At 43.4% G+C, this 19769-nt stretch overlaps 1 protein-coding gene across 3 annotated transcripts in view; it reads right to left on the minus strand.

Moving 5' to 3' along the window:
- tenm1 (teneurin transmembrane protein 1) overlaps positions 1-19769 on the minus strand; it is a 300581-nt gene that overhangs the window by 204934 nt on the left and 75878 nt on the right. Inside the window, exon 1 of one of the 3 annotated variants that reach the window (XM_081611715.1) lies at positions 5656-5674. The exons of 1 other annotated variant lie outside the window; for it this stretch is intronic. Coding sequence is in view for 1 of the 2 variants with exons in the window: in XM_081611714.1 (XP_081467840.1) it covers positions 5634-5658 (25 nt within the window). In the remaining variant the exon portion in view is untranslated. Of the gene's footprint in view, positions 1-5633; positions 5675-19769 lie in introns of those variants that run through there. One more of the 3 variants, XM_081611714.1, reaches the window with a different exon arrangement.

Genomic DNA, 19769 nt, shown 5'->3' on the forward strand with positions numbered 1-19769 from the left:
ATTCAGCAGCACACACTGAATTGACCATTTCAAGGCGTTCTCTAATTATTTGTCGCCACACTTATCTCTAATTCAAACTTTATATTAAAAAAGTTAGTATTCATAGAAAAAATATATATGTAAAAAAAAAGGAAAGATTGATTTTTGTGAGGGAAAGCAGTGTAACATCTGCTGGGGCTTTTTTTCAATCAAAAATCTTTTCGCTGCTCTGTTTACTCAGCCTGCGAGTGTGAAATCCATTTGCTACAATGTTTGCTACAAGAACGCTGATATAACTTATTTAAATATTGACCTTTTTCTGTGAGCAGGGCAAATGGGGAGAGGGGGAAAAAAATATCATAATTAATATTGGAGATCACTTTTTGATAAAATACAATGCTCCTTCCTCTCAACTCAATTATCGTTATTATGCACGGGCTGCAAAAAGTCATTTTCATAAGTATGAGCCAGCTTCCGCCTAGTTTCAGTCTGCAAGGTTCCTCATTTCATCTGCAGTTTTTAACACTTTTAATTACGTGTCAGACGCAGCACGGTGTGTAAAGTAATGGTTCCCGTGTCCCTTCTTGTTCAGAAAAAGACAAAAACGGACCGGAAATTTTTCAGTTGTGAAAATCTCATATGGTTTGGATACCAGAAGGGCGCAGTTGATCACTCCTCTAAAGGTAACGCTGTTCACAAAACAGATGTTGGCAAACTCAAAATGAAGAGCCTTCAGGTTCCGAAGGTTACACATCCAAAACGGTGAGGTTGGCATAACATGAAGCCCTGATTGGCAGGATTATTTCAGAGCGACAAATTAATTTAGCTAGCAAAAATTAGCATAAAAGGTACTTCTGAATAAATCTCAATCACTCAGAAAAACCTGACAGCATTTCAGTTTAGTCTGATTGTAATTCTCAATACCTGAGAGTCAATTAGAAATTAGATCTTGATCTGTAAAAGACAAAAGTCCGATGTTTCTCCATCTTAAAACAAACAAATTAAAACAAAGTACAAACGATAATTAGCCGATCTAGAGTTGAGGTAAACACAGCGGAAACATGGGCACGAGCTGAAAGGGAAAACTCCATGAAAAGGAAAGAAGAAAGCAAAATAAATGCAACAAGGTAATAAAGTCATTATAAAAGTAAACAGTAAAACGATAAGTCACAACCACTAAGCACACACGTAAACTGTTGTTGCTTTTCGTCCCTACCTGTGTCTTGCACATGAATCATTTTTTTTGTTCTTGCTCGCAAACAGAAATGGCATGCCGTTACACCCGCTCTGTTGTACGTGAGTGTAAATGTCATAATTATTTCAGAATTGTTTTCAGATTAGACAAAAAGAACAATGAAAAGCAAAAAAATAAATAAAAACTACCGCTAGAGCTGATTTAAGTTGGCAGAGGTGCCACACACTTAGCATTAGCTTCGTTCCAAAACAAGTTCTGATCTACATTTGGCATCTTCAAGAAGTAAAGCGACCCTATTGTAACAGAAAAGATGAATATTTGTCTCCTCTGACAGTAAAATGTCGGTGAGTTTGTTGATGTGTCACCTGGGCAGCTGTGAGTCTCAGTCAAGGTTCAAGGTACGAGTTTTTTTATTTATTTTTTTGTTTTTTTGGTGCGTTGGTTTCTTTCTGAAGCCGTGACATTGGGTCTCAAATTGTTCCCTGAACATCCTCGCCAATTTTCTCTTCTCTGAGGGTGACAAACCCAGTTCAGATGGTTGGTGCTTTGACAAAATGATGTTGCCGTGGCAACACAGTGATCCAAAGCACACATCAAAAGTGGTTTTAGAATCAATAAAGCTTGGCAACATAAAGCTTTTGGGAAAAAAAAAAAAAAAAACTCGGCCTCAATCATCATAAAAATGTATGGACTGCGCTTAAAGTCTAAAGTCTCTGCAAAGAAACTAATCAATTTAAAGGAGCTGGCGATAAAAGTGGTCAAACATGCGGGCAGGATAATTGCAGGGATCCCGTTGATAGATAGCTGCAAAAACCCCTTCGGTTTCTCCGCAAGAGATAAAAATGCTAAAAGACATTCATCCAAATCTAAGCAGGGGTGCGTTTATGTATTTGAGCCTGTATGTTTCATTTTGATCGTGTGCGGATTAGAGAAAAATTGGAAGCAATTTCAAACTTAATTGGTTTTCAAAAATGATTTTAAGTTTGCTCGTCGTCCTATCAACATTTTTCCACTTATTTGCCCCCATTCTGCTTTTCGTGTTGTTTGTTTTATGCTTCTTTATGACTCTGCAAATATACCAGAGGCTCTTTGACTGCCATGGATCCCTGGTTTATAATTATCGTGTAGACACGAGCAAGAAACGCATAACGCGGAGAATTTTTTAATATAAAAAGGGAGGAAAAAAAAAATAGGGTTGCTACATTTGATGTAAAGAGCGCTGTAAAAGCTCGAGCCACAGTCATATTAAAAGACAAAATAATTCCACGGTTTCGCTTTTCTTCCTTAATTTCGGTGTTTACTCACCCGCCCGGCTCCTCATTTCTCCTCCTCCCCCCCCATTACTAAGCTCTGCAATCTAGCACAGAGCTAATTTCTCTCATTACAAAGCGGCCCCTATAAAATCCACAGAGCCTAACCTTAGCACCGTCTAACCTGCCTGATGGAAACAGGGGATGAGGCTGTTTTAGAGAACATTTAACACAACGGTTAGGCCATGCTCTGCATAAAAAATAAAAAAAACACACATCATCCACCCCACTCTAAAAATATAAAGATTAATAATTTCCCCTAGGATAGCTTTTCATCTATCTTGCCTCTTAATTGACTTGCATTAAAATTGCTACAAAGTTTATTCCACTCCTGTGCTTCAGTGAAATAAATAATTAACCCTGTAAAAAGGTCAGAAAACCGAAATTAGAACAATTTTTTTTTTTTTAAAGGTAATGAGATGGGATTCAACCCTCTGACCATCTGACTCCCGGTAATAATTTGTCTTTGTCTTAATCGGAGATAACACATTATCTCATCAGACTTCATAAGCTCCAGCATAACTCCCTTTATTGGTCGGTCGCCGACGGAGTCGGGATGAAGGATGGGATTATGGATGGTAACAGCAGCGGACATGTGACAACTGGGACTAATATCGCTAATGATCGAGATGACGCCCGAGAAGATGATGTTCCCGATAGAGACAGTGGCGGCAAAGATAATGACGATAACATCAGTAATAACAGCGCTAACAATGATGTCGAAAGCGGCGGCGGTGGCGGCAGAGGCGCTGATAATTACATTGATGAGAGAGGGCTCTAAGAGACGGCAATTAGAATAAAAACAGCCATTGATTCATCTCTGCAGACACTGGGATAAACGGAGGGATTTTCCATTTAACAAAGTGACACAATCATGTTGTCCAATTAAAGGCAGAAAATACAAATGAAGAAACTGAGGGCTGCATGAGTTTTTCCATACGGAACCAAGTCGATTCTCATGCAGAGTCTGGTAATTAGCAGCCATGCATCATCTGGCTTCCTTTTCTTTTTTCTTTTTCCCCCACACACCACAGAAAAGACTTGTGGCGTGCTTTGCAAGCCGGCACGGATGTTGTGAGAGAATCCGAAATCCGTGTGCACATTCTCGTAATCACTTGTTTTGTACCCTGATCTTCAAAAAAAAAAAAAAAAGAACAACAACAACAACAACAAAAACCGACTCGGCGACTACAACAATCGTGTTTAGGCTGCAGGTAATTCTTAAAGTAGCATTTCCCCGGAGACGGGAGAAACAAACTCTCTCCCGAGTCCCACCAGCTCCCTGGCTGAGAAACGGGAAGCTCGCGATCACTCAAACTCTTCACTTCGGGGGCCCGCGCTCGCATTGCATTCTTCACAGACGCGGCTTCGCCGTTTAAACGGGAGTTTATGGGAGTGATCTCCTCTCAGATGCCAGCTGCACAGCCAAACTTTTTTTTTCTTCTCATCTTAATGGATTTTTGTCTGCTCTGCGGGGAGAGCGGAGAGGGTGTGGTGGGAAAGAAAGGAGGTCAGAGCACGATTGAATAAATGCAGCTGTTGAATAGAGGCTAGCTGAGCTCAGCTCGTCTCGTCTCTGCCGAGAGCACAACGGTGTCCTAATCCTCCCTGACCTTGACACCGTCCAGTCGTTCCTGCCGCAGCCGCGGAGGGGTGCAGGTGTGGGTGGGTGGGTGGGTGCGGCGTGTCGTGCGTTCCATACGAGCGCAACGCACAAGTATGGAAATGAGCATCCTGCAAAGCTCTGGAGCGCGCACGGCGGAGTCCAGGTCCCGGCCCTGGAGCGCCCTTTGAGTCGTTGGCCTTGGTAGGAATTTGCATCACCAGGAAGGAGACGTGACGAGCCGTTTCGAGACTCGGGAGGTGACGCACCACAATGGCCATTACGGTGATTAGCGAGCACATTCATCTTTTTACAAGCCTCCCCGCTCCTTCTGCCTGACTACATCCTATATTTGAACACACACCTCATCTCCCTCGAGCCCAAAACAATCACAACAAGTGCACACAAACCTTGGAGGTGGAGCTGCAGCAGCTGCCTACACATGCATGCATGCATGCATGCAATCTCTTTGCTCCGACTCTGACAGTAAAACAGGAGCAGTTCTAGGGCTTGATAGCAAACAAAACAACGTGAAGAGATCCCTGGCAGGCCAAATACAGACTGCTATCAAAGCTACAGGAATGCACCACCGGCAGAACATCATTTTTTTCTTTTTTTTTTTTCGTCTTTACTCTGAGAGGGAGTATGTGCAGTGTTGTAGCAGACCTGAGCGGGTGGTAATTAGAATGGGCTCTGAGGAGAGACAGGCAGTGGAATGAATGCAAATGAATTCACTAGCTCTGGCACTGGGCTCCACAAACCTCCCTTTTTCATATAGCGTGCCTTGCAGACATGAGGCTCCTGGCACAAACACAGCAAAGGGTACACAGCAAACATTTGAGTGACACGACCGCGGACACGCACGTGCCAAACGCAGGGGCGCGCGCGCGCACGCGTGCAAATAAGAATGCAAAACCTCGGGCCCGGGACAAACACGAAGCCCACACCGCACGAGTAGGCAGGCGCGGATACAGGCAGGCGCGCGCGGCACACGTTGTGCTAATCCCCGCGAATGCCACAGTGTTGCTTGTGAGCGGAGGAAGGCGGGTCGGTGGGGGTGGGCGGTAGGGGTTGAAAAACGTGCACGCCGAGCGCACATCCACGGCTTGTCCCGAAGCGGAATAAACAAACCTTTCTTAATTGGTGTCGATTTGGAATAGAGTGATGATTCATCATGCAGAACTCCCCAGTAGACTATTGGAAACCCAATCATTTCTAATCCATATGACCTTGACTGAGGGCCAGAGTCAGACTGTAACTCCTTCCTTGAACATTCTCCGGCAAAGTCGGGGGGCCGTCGTCGTGCCGGCTTTACAACACGTTAAAAACTACAATGCGCCAAAGTCAGATCACTTCACTGATTACTCCATCTCAGCCAGCGGCACGTCTTTACGAAGCACTCAATTCTTCACACCGGTCATAAATCAGGGTAGTAGAAGCGTCCCTTCTCCGCGATGTTACACAAGAGACGCAATTTCCATACCGACCCTCTCCCTCTAGCGCTGCTCTTGACTTAAAGAAGTTCTCTTGAACCTCTTCAGCTCACCTCCGGATCCCGAGTGGCTCACCATTTCAAACTTTGATCACCCAACTCCGTGGCTCCTCTCGTGGAGAAATAGGTCGTCTGTGAAGAGGTCTCGCTCTTTAGTAGCCGGTGCAGCAAATTAGTCTAATTAAAACATCTCCCTTCTTATCCTAACCGGGCGTCCAGGCACAACTGGAGCCTTATTATAGGGTAGATTATGCATGTAATGTCCCTACAGAGGCTTTAGTGTGGAAAGCATTAGGAGAGGTGAACATACATAAAGTATGGACTCTGTGCACATAAGGACAGGGCTATGCGAATATGGAAAGAGAGGGATTTGGAGAGAGAATAATGGGCTGCTTAGTAGTCTGAGTGGAAAGTGTGATAGTGAAGATGGAGGTGGGAGGTGAGAGGGGGGATTGGGATGCAAAGGAAGGTAGAGAAGAAGTACCACCTGCAGACTTAACAGGTGGCCATTGTGCGGTCAATGAGGTGAGATCAACCAAACGCCCTGGGTCAGCATTAACACAGACCAGTGACAAGTCGGCACTTGCCCTCTATTGCAGCAACACATTGCCGTTCCACTCCACCAAGTGCTCCCATCACACCAGACGTGGCGCACAGGCACGCATGTTTTTACTCGCTGCCACCACCCTTCATTTCTCTTTCTCTCCCTCTCTCTATCTCTATTAAGTCCACGCAGAACGACGTAGATACCCACGCGCACACACAGAAGGAGAATCTTAACAAATGTGGGAACAGATGCCCCACATCAGTGGTGGAGTTGCCCTATGCTCCGACGTACGCCTCCAGAGAGACAGAGGAATACAGTTAACACCTAACAGAGACCGCAGTCTTTTTCTGTCTCAGCACATGCTCACTGTCCGCACACATTGCTCATATAGACATTTTTTTTTTCCTCTTTACTGTTTGGTCGGGTCCCTGTATCCTCATCAAATCTGGAAGACGCAACTGAGACCCTGTGCGGGGTGTAAGCACTTTCTCCTGCTGTCTGTTGCACCCCCCCATCCGGCTTTAGCCAGTAGCACTTCTTACCGTTATTTCCTTACTATTTTTTAGGGAACATATTTCCCTTTCACTGAAACTCCCATTTTCCTGCACTACCCACTTATTGAATTTCAAGTAGTCACTTTGGAAGGTGAAGAGGAAAACAAGATATTTACTGACCCTTTTGTGCTCGTATTTTCAATTGAAGCGTAAAAAAAAGGAAAAAAAACCCTGAAATTTTTAGCTGCAAGTGCAAAGGGATTTCTGCTCCTTTGAAAGGAGAGTTTTATGCATCGAGCACAAGGAAAATACAGTGGATATATATATATATATATAACTGCATGTATAGGAACTGTATATGCAGGTCTATTATCAGCTCGCTTTAAATCTCACAGGGTGTTTTGAGACTTCTGGTCCATAAGATGAGACAACAAACGATACTGGGGTTTTTGGGACCAAGAAAGTATAAACAAATGGGGTTTTGTTTAAGTCGCAATTGTTTTTGCTTCAACAAATCTCACGCCTGGTCCAAAAAAAGCAACAACTTTTTAATTAGTACAGGACACTTCTGTCACAGTTTGCTGATCAGAATTAGACAATTTTCAGCTTAAAAATCAGTGACAGGTCAGAGATCCTTTTCTGGCTAGCAAACCCACCAACCAATCAGGCATTTAGTGATCTACCAGGTAACAATAAGACTCAAAATTTGCTGTTTTTAGTGTTGGTGTAGTATTTAAAGAAGAATGGAAACTATTTTTGTATGACACATAGAGACATTTCAAGACCTGCAGTGTGTTTAGACTGGCGGTGCTTGAGAGAGAGCAAGACATAGGTGGTGGTAATGCTACTTAACGTTGTTTTTCCGTCCGGGAACAAAAATGAAAAAGAAGAAGAAGAAGAGAGAGCATGAATGTTGTCAGACTTTGGGGGAATCTCACAGTGAGGAACTCATTAGAATGTAGAAACAGGTCTAACTCTGTGTTTGTTTGCACTTTTAATGTGTTTATGTTGCATTATAGAGTCAAATGTTTCAGTCACTAGTCTAAGATGATAAATCCAGTTAAAAATATAAATGATTTTTTTAATAAATATTAGTAAAGTAACTTTTTTCAGCTTTATCAGGGGTATAACTTTGCCTGCCTTTAATGAAGAAATTATTGCACAGAGAGGAAGACTAAAAGATAAGTATTTACTTACATATCGTCACACCTCTAACATATACTGCAAGTCAAGGATACTCAGAATGAAATTCTAAATAATTTGTATTCTACAAACTTCTGTTTGAAAAGTAACGAAGGTTAAGCCTTTCTCTTGAGAATCTAAAACTGTTTTCATTGCCTTCTCATGAAGAATGCTGCAAGGTGAGATAGATAAAAGAGAAATGGCCAGACATCAGTATTTTGGACTACAAATCAGCTTTTGATCTGATCATTGGTTGGCCAGCTGCATCGCTCTTATGGCTCACAAGAGACCGTGGAAAAAGGATACACAGTTTGGTCTAGGATTTGTGGTTGGCTTAAAGTGATAAACCCACAGATATCGATCCATCGTCCCATTTGAATCTGATCTCCATTTCGAAAAACGCCCGGATATTGCGCTTTAACCAAAATCACACATCTAAAGATCGGTCAGCATAAACGAGCCACTGCGTAGAAAAGACGTCCGCGTGACCGCTGCTCCCGCAGTTTCACTCTGAAAATATCCTCACAGAACGTGGCACACAAACACCTTGCTCTGCAAGCCTGCCAAGAACATGCAGACCTGTCACACCGTGTTATGCAAATGCAACTTGAAACTATGCATGGCAATATAAAAATTAACAGGTCAATACGCTGCCAGAGGGAGGCAGCTAGGTGTGCACTTAGACGTTGCTAGGTAGGAGGATGTTTAGATAGCCATTAGCTAACAACACTTCAAAACTATTCAGATGCCACTTGCATGACGCACACTTCCAGACACTTACGGCTATTAGCGGCCATTATCTTGTATAATCATGTGGAATAGTGTGCAAGCGAGCCTCATCGGCAGAAGAAACGGGAACCGCAGAGTGAAATTAAAATCCATCAAGGATGATGACAACTCAGCAGCATTAGAGCACAGTCTAATGCACAATGAGTAAACATGGATTTCAGTCACATGCTGTCACTAGTCTAGGGCCAAAAAAAATAATTCAGCCAAACAATATCTTACTTGAGAGTAGCATAGATATGAACTTGTTTTAGACCAACTTCTCCTTGAAGGGGGGATAGCGCCCGTCTCTAGTTATCATTGGGTGAGAGGTGGGGTACCCCCGGGGCAGATCACCAGGGCAACACAAAAGAAAGCAAACAACTGCCTCTAAGAACAATTTCTGAAGTGACCAATTAACCTAAACTGCACGTTTTCAGACTGTGGACGGACGACAACGTACTTGAAGAGAACCCGTGGATGCAGAGGGTGAACCTAAAAACGATCCCAGGCCAGGACTGGAAACTAGGACTGTGTTGTTTGCAAGGCAGCAATGCTACCAAGTGTCCGCCTGACCACTATGAGTAAACTGAAGGGGTCGTGATTCAAAGCACGTGGTCAAATCAATAAAGAAACGGTTCACCAGACACAAAATCATCCCTCCTTCCACGGCCATCACAGTCGTAAATCCTTTTAGAAGACCTGTGGGTTAAGTTGCAGTCAAGCGATCATAAGACAGGACCCAGGACTCTGGAGGATCTACAGATTGTGCAAAGACAAGCGATGAAATATCTCTTTCTGTGTGCTCCACTGTACTAAAATTAAACAGGATGGCGCTAAGCGTTAATATCTGCAAATACCATAAGTACAAACTAATTGACTTATGCTGATTTGTAAAAAAAAATAATAAATAAATACTTTTTAATATTAAATTCTTCCTCTGCTTAATAGATACACTCAAATTAAAGCAGGGATTTGTATCCAATTAAATTTATCATTTAACTCGGCTCCAAATTAGCACAAAAACAACATTATTGTCAAAAAAAGAAGAAAAACGATTGTTGCTTGCGGTGTTGTTTTCAAAAGTCAGCGTGAGTAAAACTGTCAGGAGGAGAGGAGAGCAGTAGCGGTGTCACTCCAGCAGTTATGACCCGAGTCATGGTCAGAACAAAATGTTCCGCGGAAGATGGCACCATTTACCAAAAACTGCAAAGTTACAAAATGGAAAAGTAATGAAATCAACAGAACCTGGAGCGACATCACGGAAATATCCAGAGAAAGTCTCATCGGTCTGACGGTCCTCGAGATTCTGAGATGCAGATGTGGATCAAAATGATATAATAATGTGTGAGAGATTTGCCGAGCAGCACATCGAATCTGTTCGGCCACCTGAGGTTTAAACCGGGAGTGGCTTCGGAGCAGAACTGGAGCTTATGCTGTATGCAAAGCTTAAACTTGAATAAATAATTCTTTAGTTGTCTTTGCTAAAATGTTAATACATTTGTTTTGGCCAAAGTAAACCAAGAGTATTTCTTTTCTTATTTGTTACTAGGCAACCTTATCCATTGTTCAGATGAGAGGACTCGTTTCTCCTGGCAGCTTCACTAACCTCACACCTTGTGACAAAACAACTTGTGTGTCAGCATTTCACGAGACGACCCAAACAGGAAGTGGACGGAGGACAGGGTCAGTGATTCATTTGACCTCAACAGGCTCACGGTGTGCTTTGCCCGACCTGCAGATTAAAAGGCTGATGCTCTCAATCCATCTTCTGAATTTCAGAAGCCTTTGAGATGAACGATGCGACGTCCTCAAAAAACAAGAAGAAATCCAGTCGCTTTTTTCAAATGTTCCCAGAGTTATTCTGTCTCTGGTTGTGAGGATAGATTAAAGAACGCATCAGAGAAAATGTTCATGTTTCAAGGTAAGTCTCTGTTCCTCAAGTGCAATAAATTCACTGTTCTTCCAAACTCAGTGATTAATAATTTTTAATAACAGTGATCTCAACAGAGGTTAGTAGAGTGCTGAAAAAAAATATACTCTAGTAAGAGTAGCACTACTTCAACATATTTCTGCTCAAGCAGAAGTGAAAAGTGAATCTGCCTGGAAATTTAAGAGTGGAAAAAAAAAAAGACTTGACCATATTTCCTGTATCTTGATCTGACGTCTGAATAGCTCAGCAGACAGAAAATAATATTAAAACGATGAAGCTTGTGCAAAACCGACAAATCCCTCTTCAACACACGTTGTGTTTCCATTAGCCATCTAATTATGGAAATTGCAATTACAAAATACAAAATTGCCGGTCACTATGTTGCTAGTCCAATTCTGGAAAAAAAAATTGCGTTTTCCGATAAATAGTTTTTGCGCGAGGATGAGTACATTTTTTTGACTGTATCAAAATGTATGTTCACAAAGCTGCAATGGAAAATTTGTATTTATTCATTTTTTGAACCACATGGCTCATGTTCAACAACCGGATGTTACTACTGGTGGAAAAGACAAAAAAGACGACGGGAAGTGGTAAGAGGATGATGGTGCGGTGTGTTTTTTAATGACATATCGCTTGAACAAAGTTATTCACGTGTGATTTTAATTGCATTTCTTGTTTAATTTCTTGTTTACACCTCAATTGTGAGGTGACATGAGCGGCATATCTACGAAGTTGTGCAAACGTGTAATGGAAATGCAGCTACTGGTCTTTGGTGCATTCTGGTGGTACAACATCACTGCTCTTATTCTGGTGAACTAACTACAGGTGGATAGTGTTGTCAGAAATTGCTGATTTTTTGCAAAACATTATTCAAGTAAATATACCTGAGGAGACACAATTAGTTGCTACCATCCCCTAGAGTTCTTTATGGACTGAACTAATTCTAATAATAGTTTCTTTTCATAATGAAGCAGCCCTAAATTAAAGGTAGTCATTTCTACCAGAAATCATGCTACTTCAATAGAGAAAACAGACTTCAAAAACAGCCTTTTAAGCAGTGCGTCTATGTCTCTGGCTACGTCTTTCTAAAAAGCCTACATATTACAGCATGCATCAGGTTTCCCCCATTATACCAGCCACCAACAGTGAAAATGCGACACAAGCTGCAGCCATCTGTTTTTTCCCCCCCACCTACATCTGTGACTAAAAGGGTCACTAACCTGTGACACAATTACATAGAGAGGACAAAACAACCAGAAAAGTGTAAAAACGACCTTTTTCTAAAAGGGTCAGCCGCTCCAAGGCTATGAAATCTTAAAAAGGGAAAGATAATATTCTGCCTTAGTTATGACTGCAGAGACAGCGACGGATGAAGAGCAAGGGGAGGGTCGGTGGGGGGTGGACAGCACCCCAGCCTTAATGTAGTTTGTAATTGTAAGTGTTGGTCTTTAATAAAAGCCCAGAGTATTTGGTCAGGCTAATAGACTGGGCTCTCTAAATCCTGGCTGCTATGCATTATTCAACAGCCATTAGCTATCGCCTCATCTGGGAGGCTGTATGAGTCCCATCATCGGCTGGCGCCCAGGCAAGGCACACTGAAGGTGTGAGAGGAGGGGATGGAGGGTTGGTGGCAGGGGGGGGATTAGCCATGGAGAAAAAGGAGAGAAAGGAAGAGATGCAAATGCAGCTACGGGAGGGAATGGAGAGGAGGTCAGAGAGGACTCCGAGGTAAGGAATCAAAGAGGAGGGCTGACGAAAGATGGGCCTGATGTGGCATAAAGGTGAGGGTCTGTGATATGGAAATGACAACAGTGGGATGAAGAAATACCTGGATGAAAGGCAGAGGTCATTCGGCGGGGCTATGAAAATGGAGCCCGGGGTGGGGGGAGATGCAGAAAAGCGTACGCAGAATTGACCGAAGGGAGGTGACTAAGTGTAGTGTAGGCAAGCCCCCGGGGGTCGGATGGAGGCTGAGCGGAGCCGCGCGAATGAAAGAGAGATGCCAGCCCGGAGTGGCATTTTCTGTTGGCCAGGAACATAAATGTCAGATGCTTCCTTTCACTCCCCTCTCAACCTTTTCTTCTTTCAAATTCCCCTCGCCTCCTCCTCGACCTCCCCCTGCTCCTTCCACTCCACCTCCCGCCACCCTTCTCAATCTGAGCCGCCGTTCTGCGTCTCCCCAGAGCACCGCCGGTGGTAATTTTGCTTTCAGAGACAAGAGGAGGCCGTGAAACACACGGAGACGCGGGCTACTCAGTTACCATGGTATTATTGGCCGGCAGGCAGTGGCGCCAACGCCGGGAATGCTTACATGCGTTTTGTCTGTGGATCAGTGTGTGTGGGAGCGAGTGCTAGCTCGCGTGCTAGAGAGCATCTCTGCGTCAGGGTAATGGGTGTTTAGCAGGCTTGCCAGACTTTGTCCTGGCCGCTTCTCTCCCAGACTACCAGGTTCTCCTGACCCTCTGCGGCAGCCCAAGGACACACTCCTGTCTCTCTAATTAAAACACAACCCTGACACACATCACACACGCACACACCCTGCAGGTCTGCAGCTCCAAATAACCTTAAAAAAAGAACAAGCAGAGCCATCATCCCCTTGCTCTCAACACCTCTTCAAAATCCACTCAGCATTTTCTCACCGGGCAGACTCTGCTGCCTCAATCTGCAGACAGACTTGCAACAACAAATAGCATCTCCAAATGCGGCGACTGTTTATTGGAGGAGTCATCAAAGGAGCGGCGTTTATTATTGCATTCTTGGAGCCATGGGCACTGGTGCACTGTCACTGTGTGCTTGAAAATAATTGACAGCAGAACCATTTCTGTGAAAAAAACACACAGAAAGGTTCCTGGAAAACAGTCGGCGCTGCTGCGGTCAAAGAGACAGACAATGAGGGTGCTGAAAACATAGTATCACTGCAAGCTCAAGAAGGTGGACGGCTGGTGCTTTGCACCAAAAATCTCGCCGCACTTCAAGAGTCTCACCCGCTAAAACTAAGTGTTTGCTCTTGCAAATCCCATCTCGCTTGAAATTCTCTCTTATTGTTGTGGCAACGCATTCACATTCAACATTTATGTTGTATTTTCTCGTGAACCCGCAACCGAAGCATTGGATATTATTGGTTATCTCAGGAGCAAGAGCAGCTCTTAGCCGTTGATGCTCGCTTCATTATGCATGGGGTTTTATGTAAGGACACTAAGTTATACGGATATCGCATGTGACATCCAGAATTGAGACACCTCCTTTCCTCCTCTCAAGCAGACGATTTAGCATGTTTACTTCCTTGTTAAGCGCATCAGAGACCCCAGTGGAGGAATACCAGGCAGGCAATGATGTCCTGTCACTGCAGGTTACCACTGCAGCATGATTTAATGGAACTGTCTGTCAGAGGGCTTGAGCAACACTCTGTCAACAGACCGACAGAGGTAGAATACACAAAAAAGCGCTTGCAAACAGTCGGAAAACACAATCAAGACAGACTGTCAAAAAAACAAAAACTTGAGGATACAGTGCCTTGACAAAGTATTCGCAACCCTTGAACTTTTCCACCTTTAGTCGTTTTTACAACCACAAACCTCAGAGTGCTAAAACCAAAGCAGCGGATCGATAGGTCTGTCACGACTTCAAGTTTCGCTGGACGATAAATTGTCACAGAAATTATTTTCACAAATGATGATATTGTTGTTTTGAGACCATTTTGAAGTAATTTCCTGGTAGTACTAGAACTGGAATTCATTTTAAATGTCCAAAATAAAACGCAACAAACAAAAACCATAAATGACGCAGATATTTAAAAAAAACACACTCAAGAAAAACCATGAATAAAACGGATTATGAGATCTCTGTAAACAAAACCGCCCTTCAAAAAAAAATTAATCATCAAAGTGGAAATTATCGAGCTCATTTCGGTTGATCGATTAATAGACTGATTGTTGCGACGTGTTTACAGATTGACACAAATCAGTCCGTCATTATGAAGCGGCAGGAAAATTATATGAAATTTTCAAATGCAAATGAAAAATTGTGCAGCAAACATTGGTGTTAATCTATCCTATGAAACCCATCAATCTGTTCAGGGTCAGAGTCAGTGAAGAAATACAAGTCCTCCATGTTTTCATGTGGTCAGGGTAATGTGCAGCAACAGTTTCCTGTGAATTTGAGGGCAAAACCAAATTTTTTGGACAGACCAAAGGTATTTCTAGTTTCTCCGTTCGCCTTTAGCTCCCAAGCTAACGCACAATCGAGCACTTAATCCAGGTACGTCTGAGGATGTTCCAGCGAGTGCAAGGACAGACCGAGTTGAGCAAAGAAGCACTCAAGAGTGCATTCGGCAAAATCAGTAGTTAGGAAAACACACTCTGCCCGCAGTCCCTCCCTCCCACTGAGAGAAGAGATGGGTGCCAGGAACACGCTCGCTGCATCAAGCAGCACAGGTGTTATCCGAGTTGTTTTGCCAGCGATCCCGCCAAAAACGCCGCCCGACTGTCATCTCTACAAAAGCAGCAGTCGTGGAAATCAACCCAAACAAATGTAATGAACGGCTCACAAAGTAGTTAGCAAAAAAAAACTCCATGAAAGAAGGGGGAGGGGGGGAGAAACCCGGAGTTCATTACATGTGGCACCGTGTCTGCAGCTAAGCGCACAATAGCTAGCGTTCCCCTCCGTCCATCCGTCCGTCCGTCCGCCAGCTCTGGACTGATTCTGTCCCCAAGCTACCCACCGAAATGAGGTAAAGAGCAATCACTCCGGCCTGGCATCGGGCATCTGCTGTAAAAGCCTTTTTTCTTTATTGTATATTTCAACCATCATCCCAAACTGGCAGAACAGAGAGCACTGATTAGCATCAAAGCCTTTGATTGCCCCACTCAACAATCAGTGCTGCTCTCCTCTCCTGTATGATGCCTGCTGTGATGCATAACAGTCTGTGGAAGAGAGAATGTGTGTCTGTCTAGAGTTTTCAGAAAATGGGATGAAAGCCATTGCGGCGTGCATCCATATGCAAGGTGTTATGTCTGTTTTCTAAGCGTAGACCTAGAGAGTTTAGACCTAAGTGAATTTAACCTTGTTTTTCCTTCTGCCCCGGCCTCGACGCTCACCTTTGCAAGTCGCACACCGCAGCACTGTCCTCTTTGGTCTGGACAATTCGCTCCGGCCCCCACGAAAACGAGGCAGCTTGCTTCTTTAAAAGATGCCTCTCTCTCTCGCTGGCTAAATATGATTAGCAGCAGAGGACATTGTAGCTCTCTCCACAACTAATACATTTAGTATGGATTGTCTGAGGGGTAAGGATACAGCTCAGAGTGAGATCAATATTCTAAGTCGGAGTATGTCTGGAGATGAGGAACCATGCTGGGAGATGGTTAACTGTTCTGAAGCAGCAAATGCTGTCTGGAAGCGCCAAATGCCAGGAATCCCACGATATTGAACACTTCTTCAAAAGGTAATGCTCGCGGCTCACGCTGTGCGTCAGGTTCCGCCGAATGCCGGCATCAAGCGAAGGAGCTTGTCGGAAGATTTGTCAGGGATCTCTCTTTTGGATGAGAGATTACATAAAGCAAATCTGGATGATTCCGTATAGTCTGCAGAGCAGCAAAACAAGACCAAACTCCCACAGGGCCTCATCTCCGGAGGGCTGATGTCAAAGTGGTGCTCAAAATAGAGAATAGGTTGTCCTTTGAGATGGAAGCGAAAGCGGTGGTGGTGGGGGGAAATCAGGACCCAGATTTAAGTGGCTTCATTTGCATGCGTGAATCCCTCGCTTAAGCCCGTTGCTGTCGCACACACACACACACACACACACACACACAACCTTTTCACACACACACAAGCTGCCATGGACACAAACTAACAACCTCACACAAAAAAAGGAAAAACTTTCAAAAGCACACACATTTAGTGCAGACACTTTCTTCCCCCCCTCTCTTTTTTTTTTCTTCCTCCAAAAGTCAGAGGACATTAGCACTGCATCTATTTCTGGAGGCCCATTAAGGCTGTAAAACATTTAAGATCCACACAGAGTGATTCTTAGTGTCAGAATGACCCTTTTTCCCCCCATTTCGACTGCCTATGTTAAAAAGGAAAAGAAAAAAAAAACTGACACGAAGCTTGTGACAGAAGCATGCATTTGGTGCCGCTGCCGATTCGGCTGGATGGGTGTGGTATGAAGAAGTGGAGTAGAGAGGAGTTAGGTGGAACGAGGGTGCCTGAGCCGAGGGGGGACGACGAGGCGGGCGGGGAAGGGTTCTCCTTCGTCCTCCAAATGGGTCCGTTTTGCTGAAGCCTTCTCTGGTTCTTGACACACTGTAATAAATCTATCAATTGTGTACGGGCTCGTGCGCAAACGTGTGCGTGCGCACCACGCGTGAAGAGGAAATTGGCAGCATCTAAACAGGAAATATCCACTTCCCTTCTCCTCTATGGAAGTGACAGTCAAAGTAACAGCTAACAGCCCGGCTCAACGTAATGCAGGGTGGCATGCGCCTCATAATGGAAATGCATTGTACCAACCGGGGAACACACACACACACACACACACACACACACACACACACCTGACCAGGACGCTCGCGTGGGAAAGAAGTCACGTTCGCATGTGCATAAGCTAACGTGGGATTCGGAAGGCTACCGTGTCATCCCAAATCCATGTGCATATACATCATTTGCTGTCCAGGGAGAATTGGATCCAGGTTGGGAGCAGCGCTGTCGCCGGGGCTCTCTAATGTTAAATGACAGGTTTCCAGACAGCCTAACAAGCACGGGTGTTCACTATTTCCACCAGGGACCGCAGAACGCCTGCAGAGTGGCAACTCTTATTCACTGCATTAAGTTTATTTTTCCACCGCTGTGATCATCCCCCAAAGCTCGTGTTTCACCCCGCTCCTAATCGGGCCCGCAAACACACACACGCCTGTCGGAGGCGTCTTGTCTTCTGCTAACCAATTAGCAGTTGCTTAAGGATGCCACGCCACTGACGGGTATGTCGCTCTCGCGCAACCTTGGGAGTCTTGAAAGAGTGCGACTTGGCTTCAACATGAAGGGAAATGACTAATCAGAGAAACGCGAAGTCCTTCTGACCAAACGTAGACCTCCACACAGCCCACAGCCCTCTCTGGTGGACATGCCTAATGTTCCATTTGAAAATGCTATTTTGTGCTTGGGGGCCTTTTACCTTTTCTTGTTTTGTTGGGCTGGTAAAAAAACAACAAAAAAAAACTCTCCGTCTCTACTCAATACTCTCTTTGAAGTATCTCATACTTGACTTTGCTTAGTGTGTCATGTTTCAAATCTTTTTGAGCATCGCAAATGATAGAAAAAGTGAGCCGATTGGGAATTCTCTTAGTCATAAAGTTTTTATTAAAAAGGAAGGTAACGTAAGCTGCTACTTATTGCTCTTCTCTTTCAGATATTTGCCCTTATTTCCAATTATATGCAATTCAAACTCTTCAGTCCACAGAGTTTTGTTTTGTGGGTCTAAATATATCTCATGGTAGCTTTCCACTCAGAAACTCATCTGATGCTTCAGCTCTTAAAATCCCTACATCTGGCAACTTATGCTATTGTCCACTTAACTGAGATCTCACCATGGATCTTGATTTTCAAAAAGAAAAATATTGAAAATATCTTCCAAACAATTTCCAAATATCCAGTGCAGGTGATGTTACCCCATTTCTTCCTGCCTTTGTAGTTTTGGTTATTTCTGTCCCAACGTTTCAAGTACAAGATGGAGTCAATCTGACCAAGCAGCAATCCCTTCCCACCATAAAGACATTTGTTTTTGTCTTTGACCACCAATGATCTGAAGTATTTTTATATTCCCGTGTAGTTAGCAGTATTAAATGTGTCTATATTACTGTAATATCAGGAGGTTTCTGAAGCTATTGCAAAATATAAAGCTTGATCAAGTAAAAAACAAAAAAACGTAGTTAACTGTGAAACACAAAGATGAAACAAAATTAAAGAAAATACCAATATTGTCAAGAAATAATGCACAGGTAAATTAAATTCTACATAAAATATAAATAGATTTACAATTGTTAAAAATCCTCATAGCACTCAACTATAATTGAAAAAAAAAAATTTAAAAGCAATGGTTTAAGTACAAGGGTCAAAATAACAATTCATTTACAGGAAATGAAATGAAAATGGGAAAGTATAAAATGACATGAAACGAGGTTTGACAGAGGTGAATATTGAACTGGAGACCCAGGAATCAAATCGTTTTCTTTTTTTTTAATTGTCATTATTTTTAATTGGCTTGTTGTCGTTGCTTACTTCCTTGAATTTACTTCCTTGATGTTTGAGGTGGCAAATCTCTACCGGTGTCATTTTGCAGGTCAAACAGTTGAAAATGTGCAAACTCCATTCCCAAGCAATGGATTTGTTTTCTATTTAGTTTGATCTTCTCTGCTTTGCCAGTGAGCATGTTTGTTTGTTTTATTTGTTGCTAGAATCACAGGACAACAATGCATTGGTTTAAGAAGTTGCCATTTCAAAAGCACATTTATCCATCCTGCCTTCCCTATTATTGAAAATTACTCTGAAAACATTAAACATTGTAACATTGCCCTTCCCCAACCTGTTGCTGAACTGAGCTTTTGTTTGCAGCCTATACTACCCGCCTGCAAATATTTTGGTAAAGCTCTGGAAAAGCAAATGTTGATATGGCTGTTAAGCAGCCCACTGCAGGCTAGTTACATGTGCAGATAGCTGAACTAATATCAGATTGCTACACTGTAAAAAGTGACCATATTACTTGTGTTTGTCTACATTTCTACTGTAGTCTATCAGGAAAAAAAACACACATAAATGTTAAGACATTATTCTAATTTTTATGAATTTATTATCAATGACTGCGTTACAATACAAGCATTTTAATCCAATTTTTGTTTAAAATCTGCTACAAAGTAGCAGCCAGATACATCTACGCCACCCCAGCCCTCTTGACAGCTTCAGCAACATTTAGTTTTTCACAAAATGATGCTGTGGGTTGGAGCTGGTCTCACAGAGGCTTAGCAGAAGTAAGCATCAGTGTGCAGCCCATTTGCCTAATGCCGGCAGAGTGGCTAGTGTGATACACCCCGAGCAAATAATGAGCAGCTGTCTCTCACTCCAGCGTTTCTGTCGAGTTCGATGACATTTCAGGGGTAGACTGGGCTTTTAAGGGGACATGAGCTGCAGCGGCGGTGGCGAATGCATGAGGGGGAAACGTCTTTTTTCTGCCAACTCTGAAAATCCAATCATTAACCTGCACTTGAGCGTGAGTTTCTTTG

Source organism: Poecilia reticulata, chromosome 10, assembly GCF_904066995.2.
Source record: "Poecilia reticulata chromosome 10, P_reticulata-male-v2, whole genome shotgun sequence".
NCBI classification, from domain to species: Eukaryota; Metazoa; Chordata; class Actinopteri; order Cyprinodontiformes; family Poeciliidae; genus Poecilia; species Poecilia reticulata.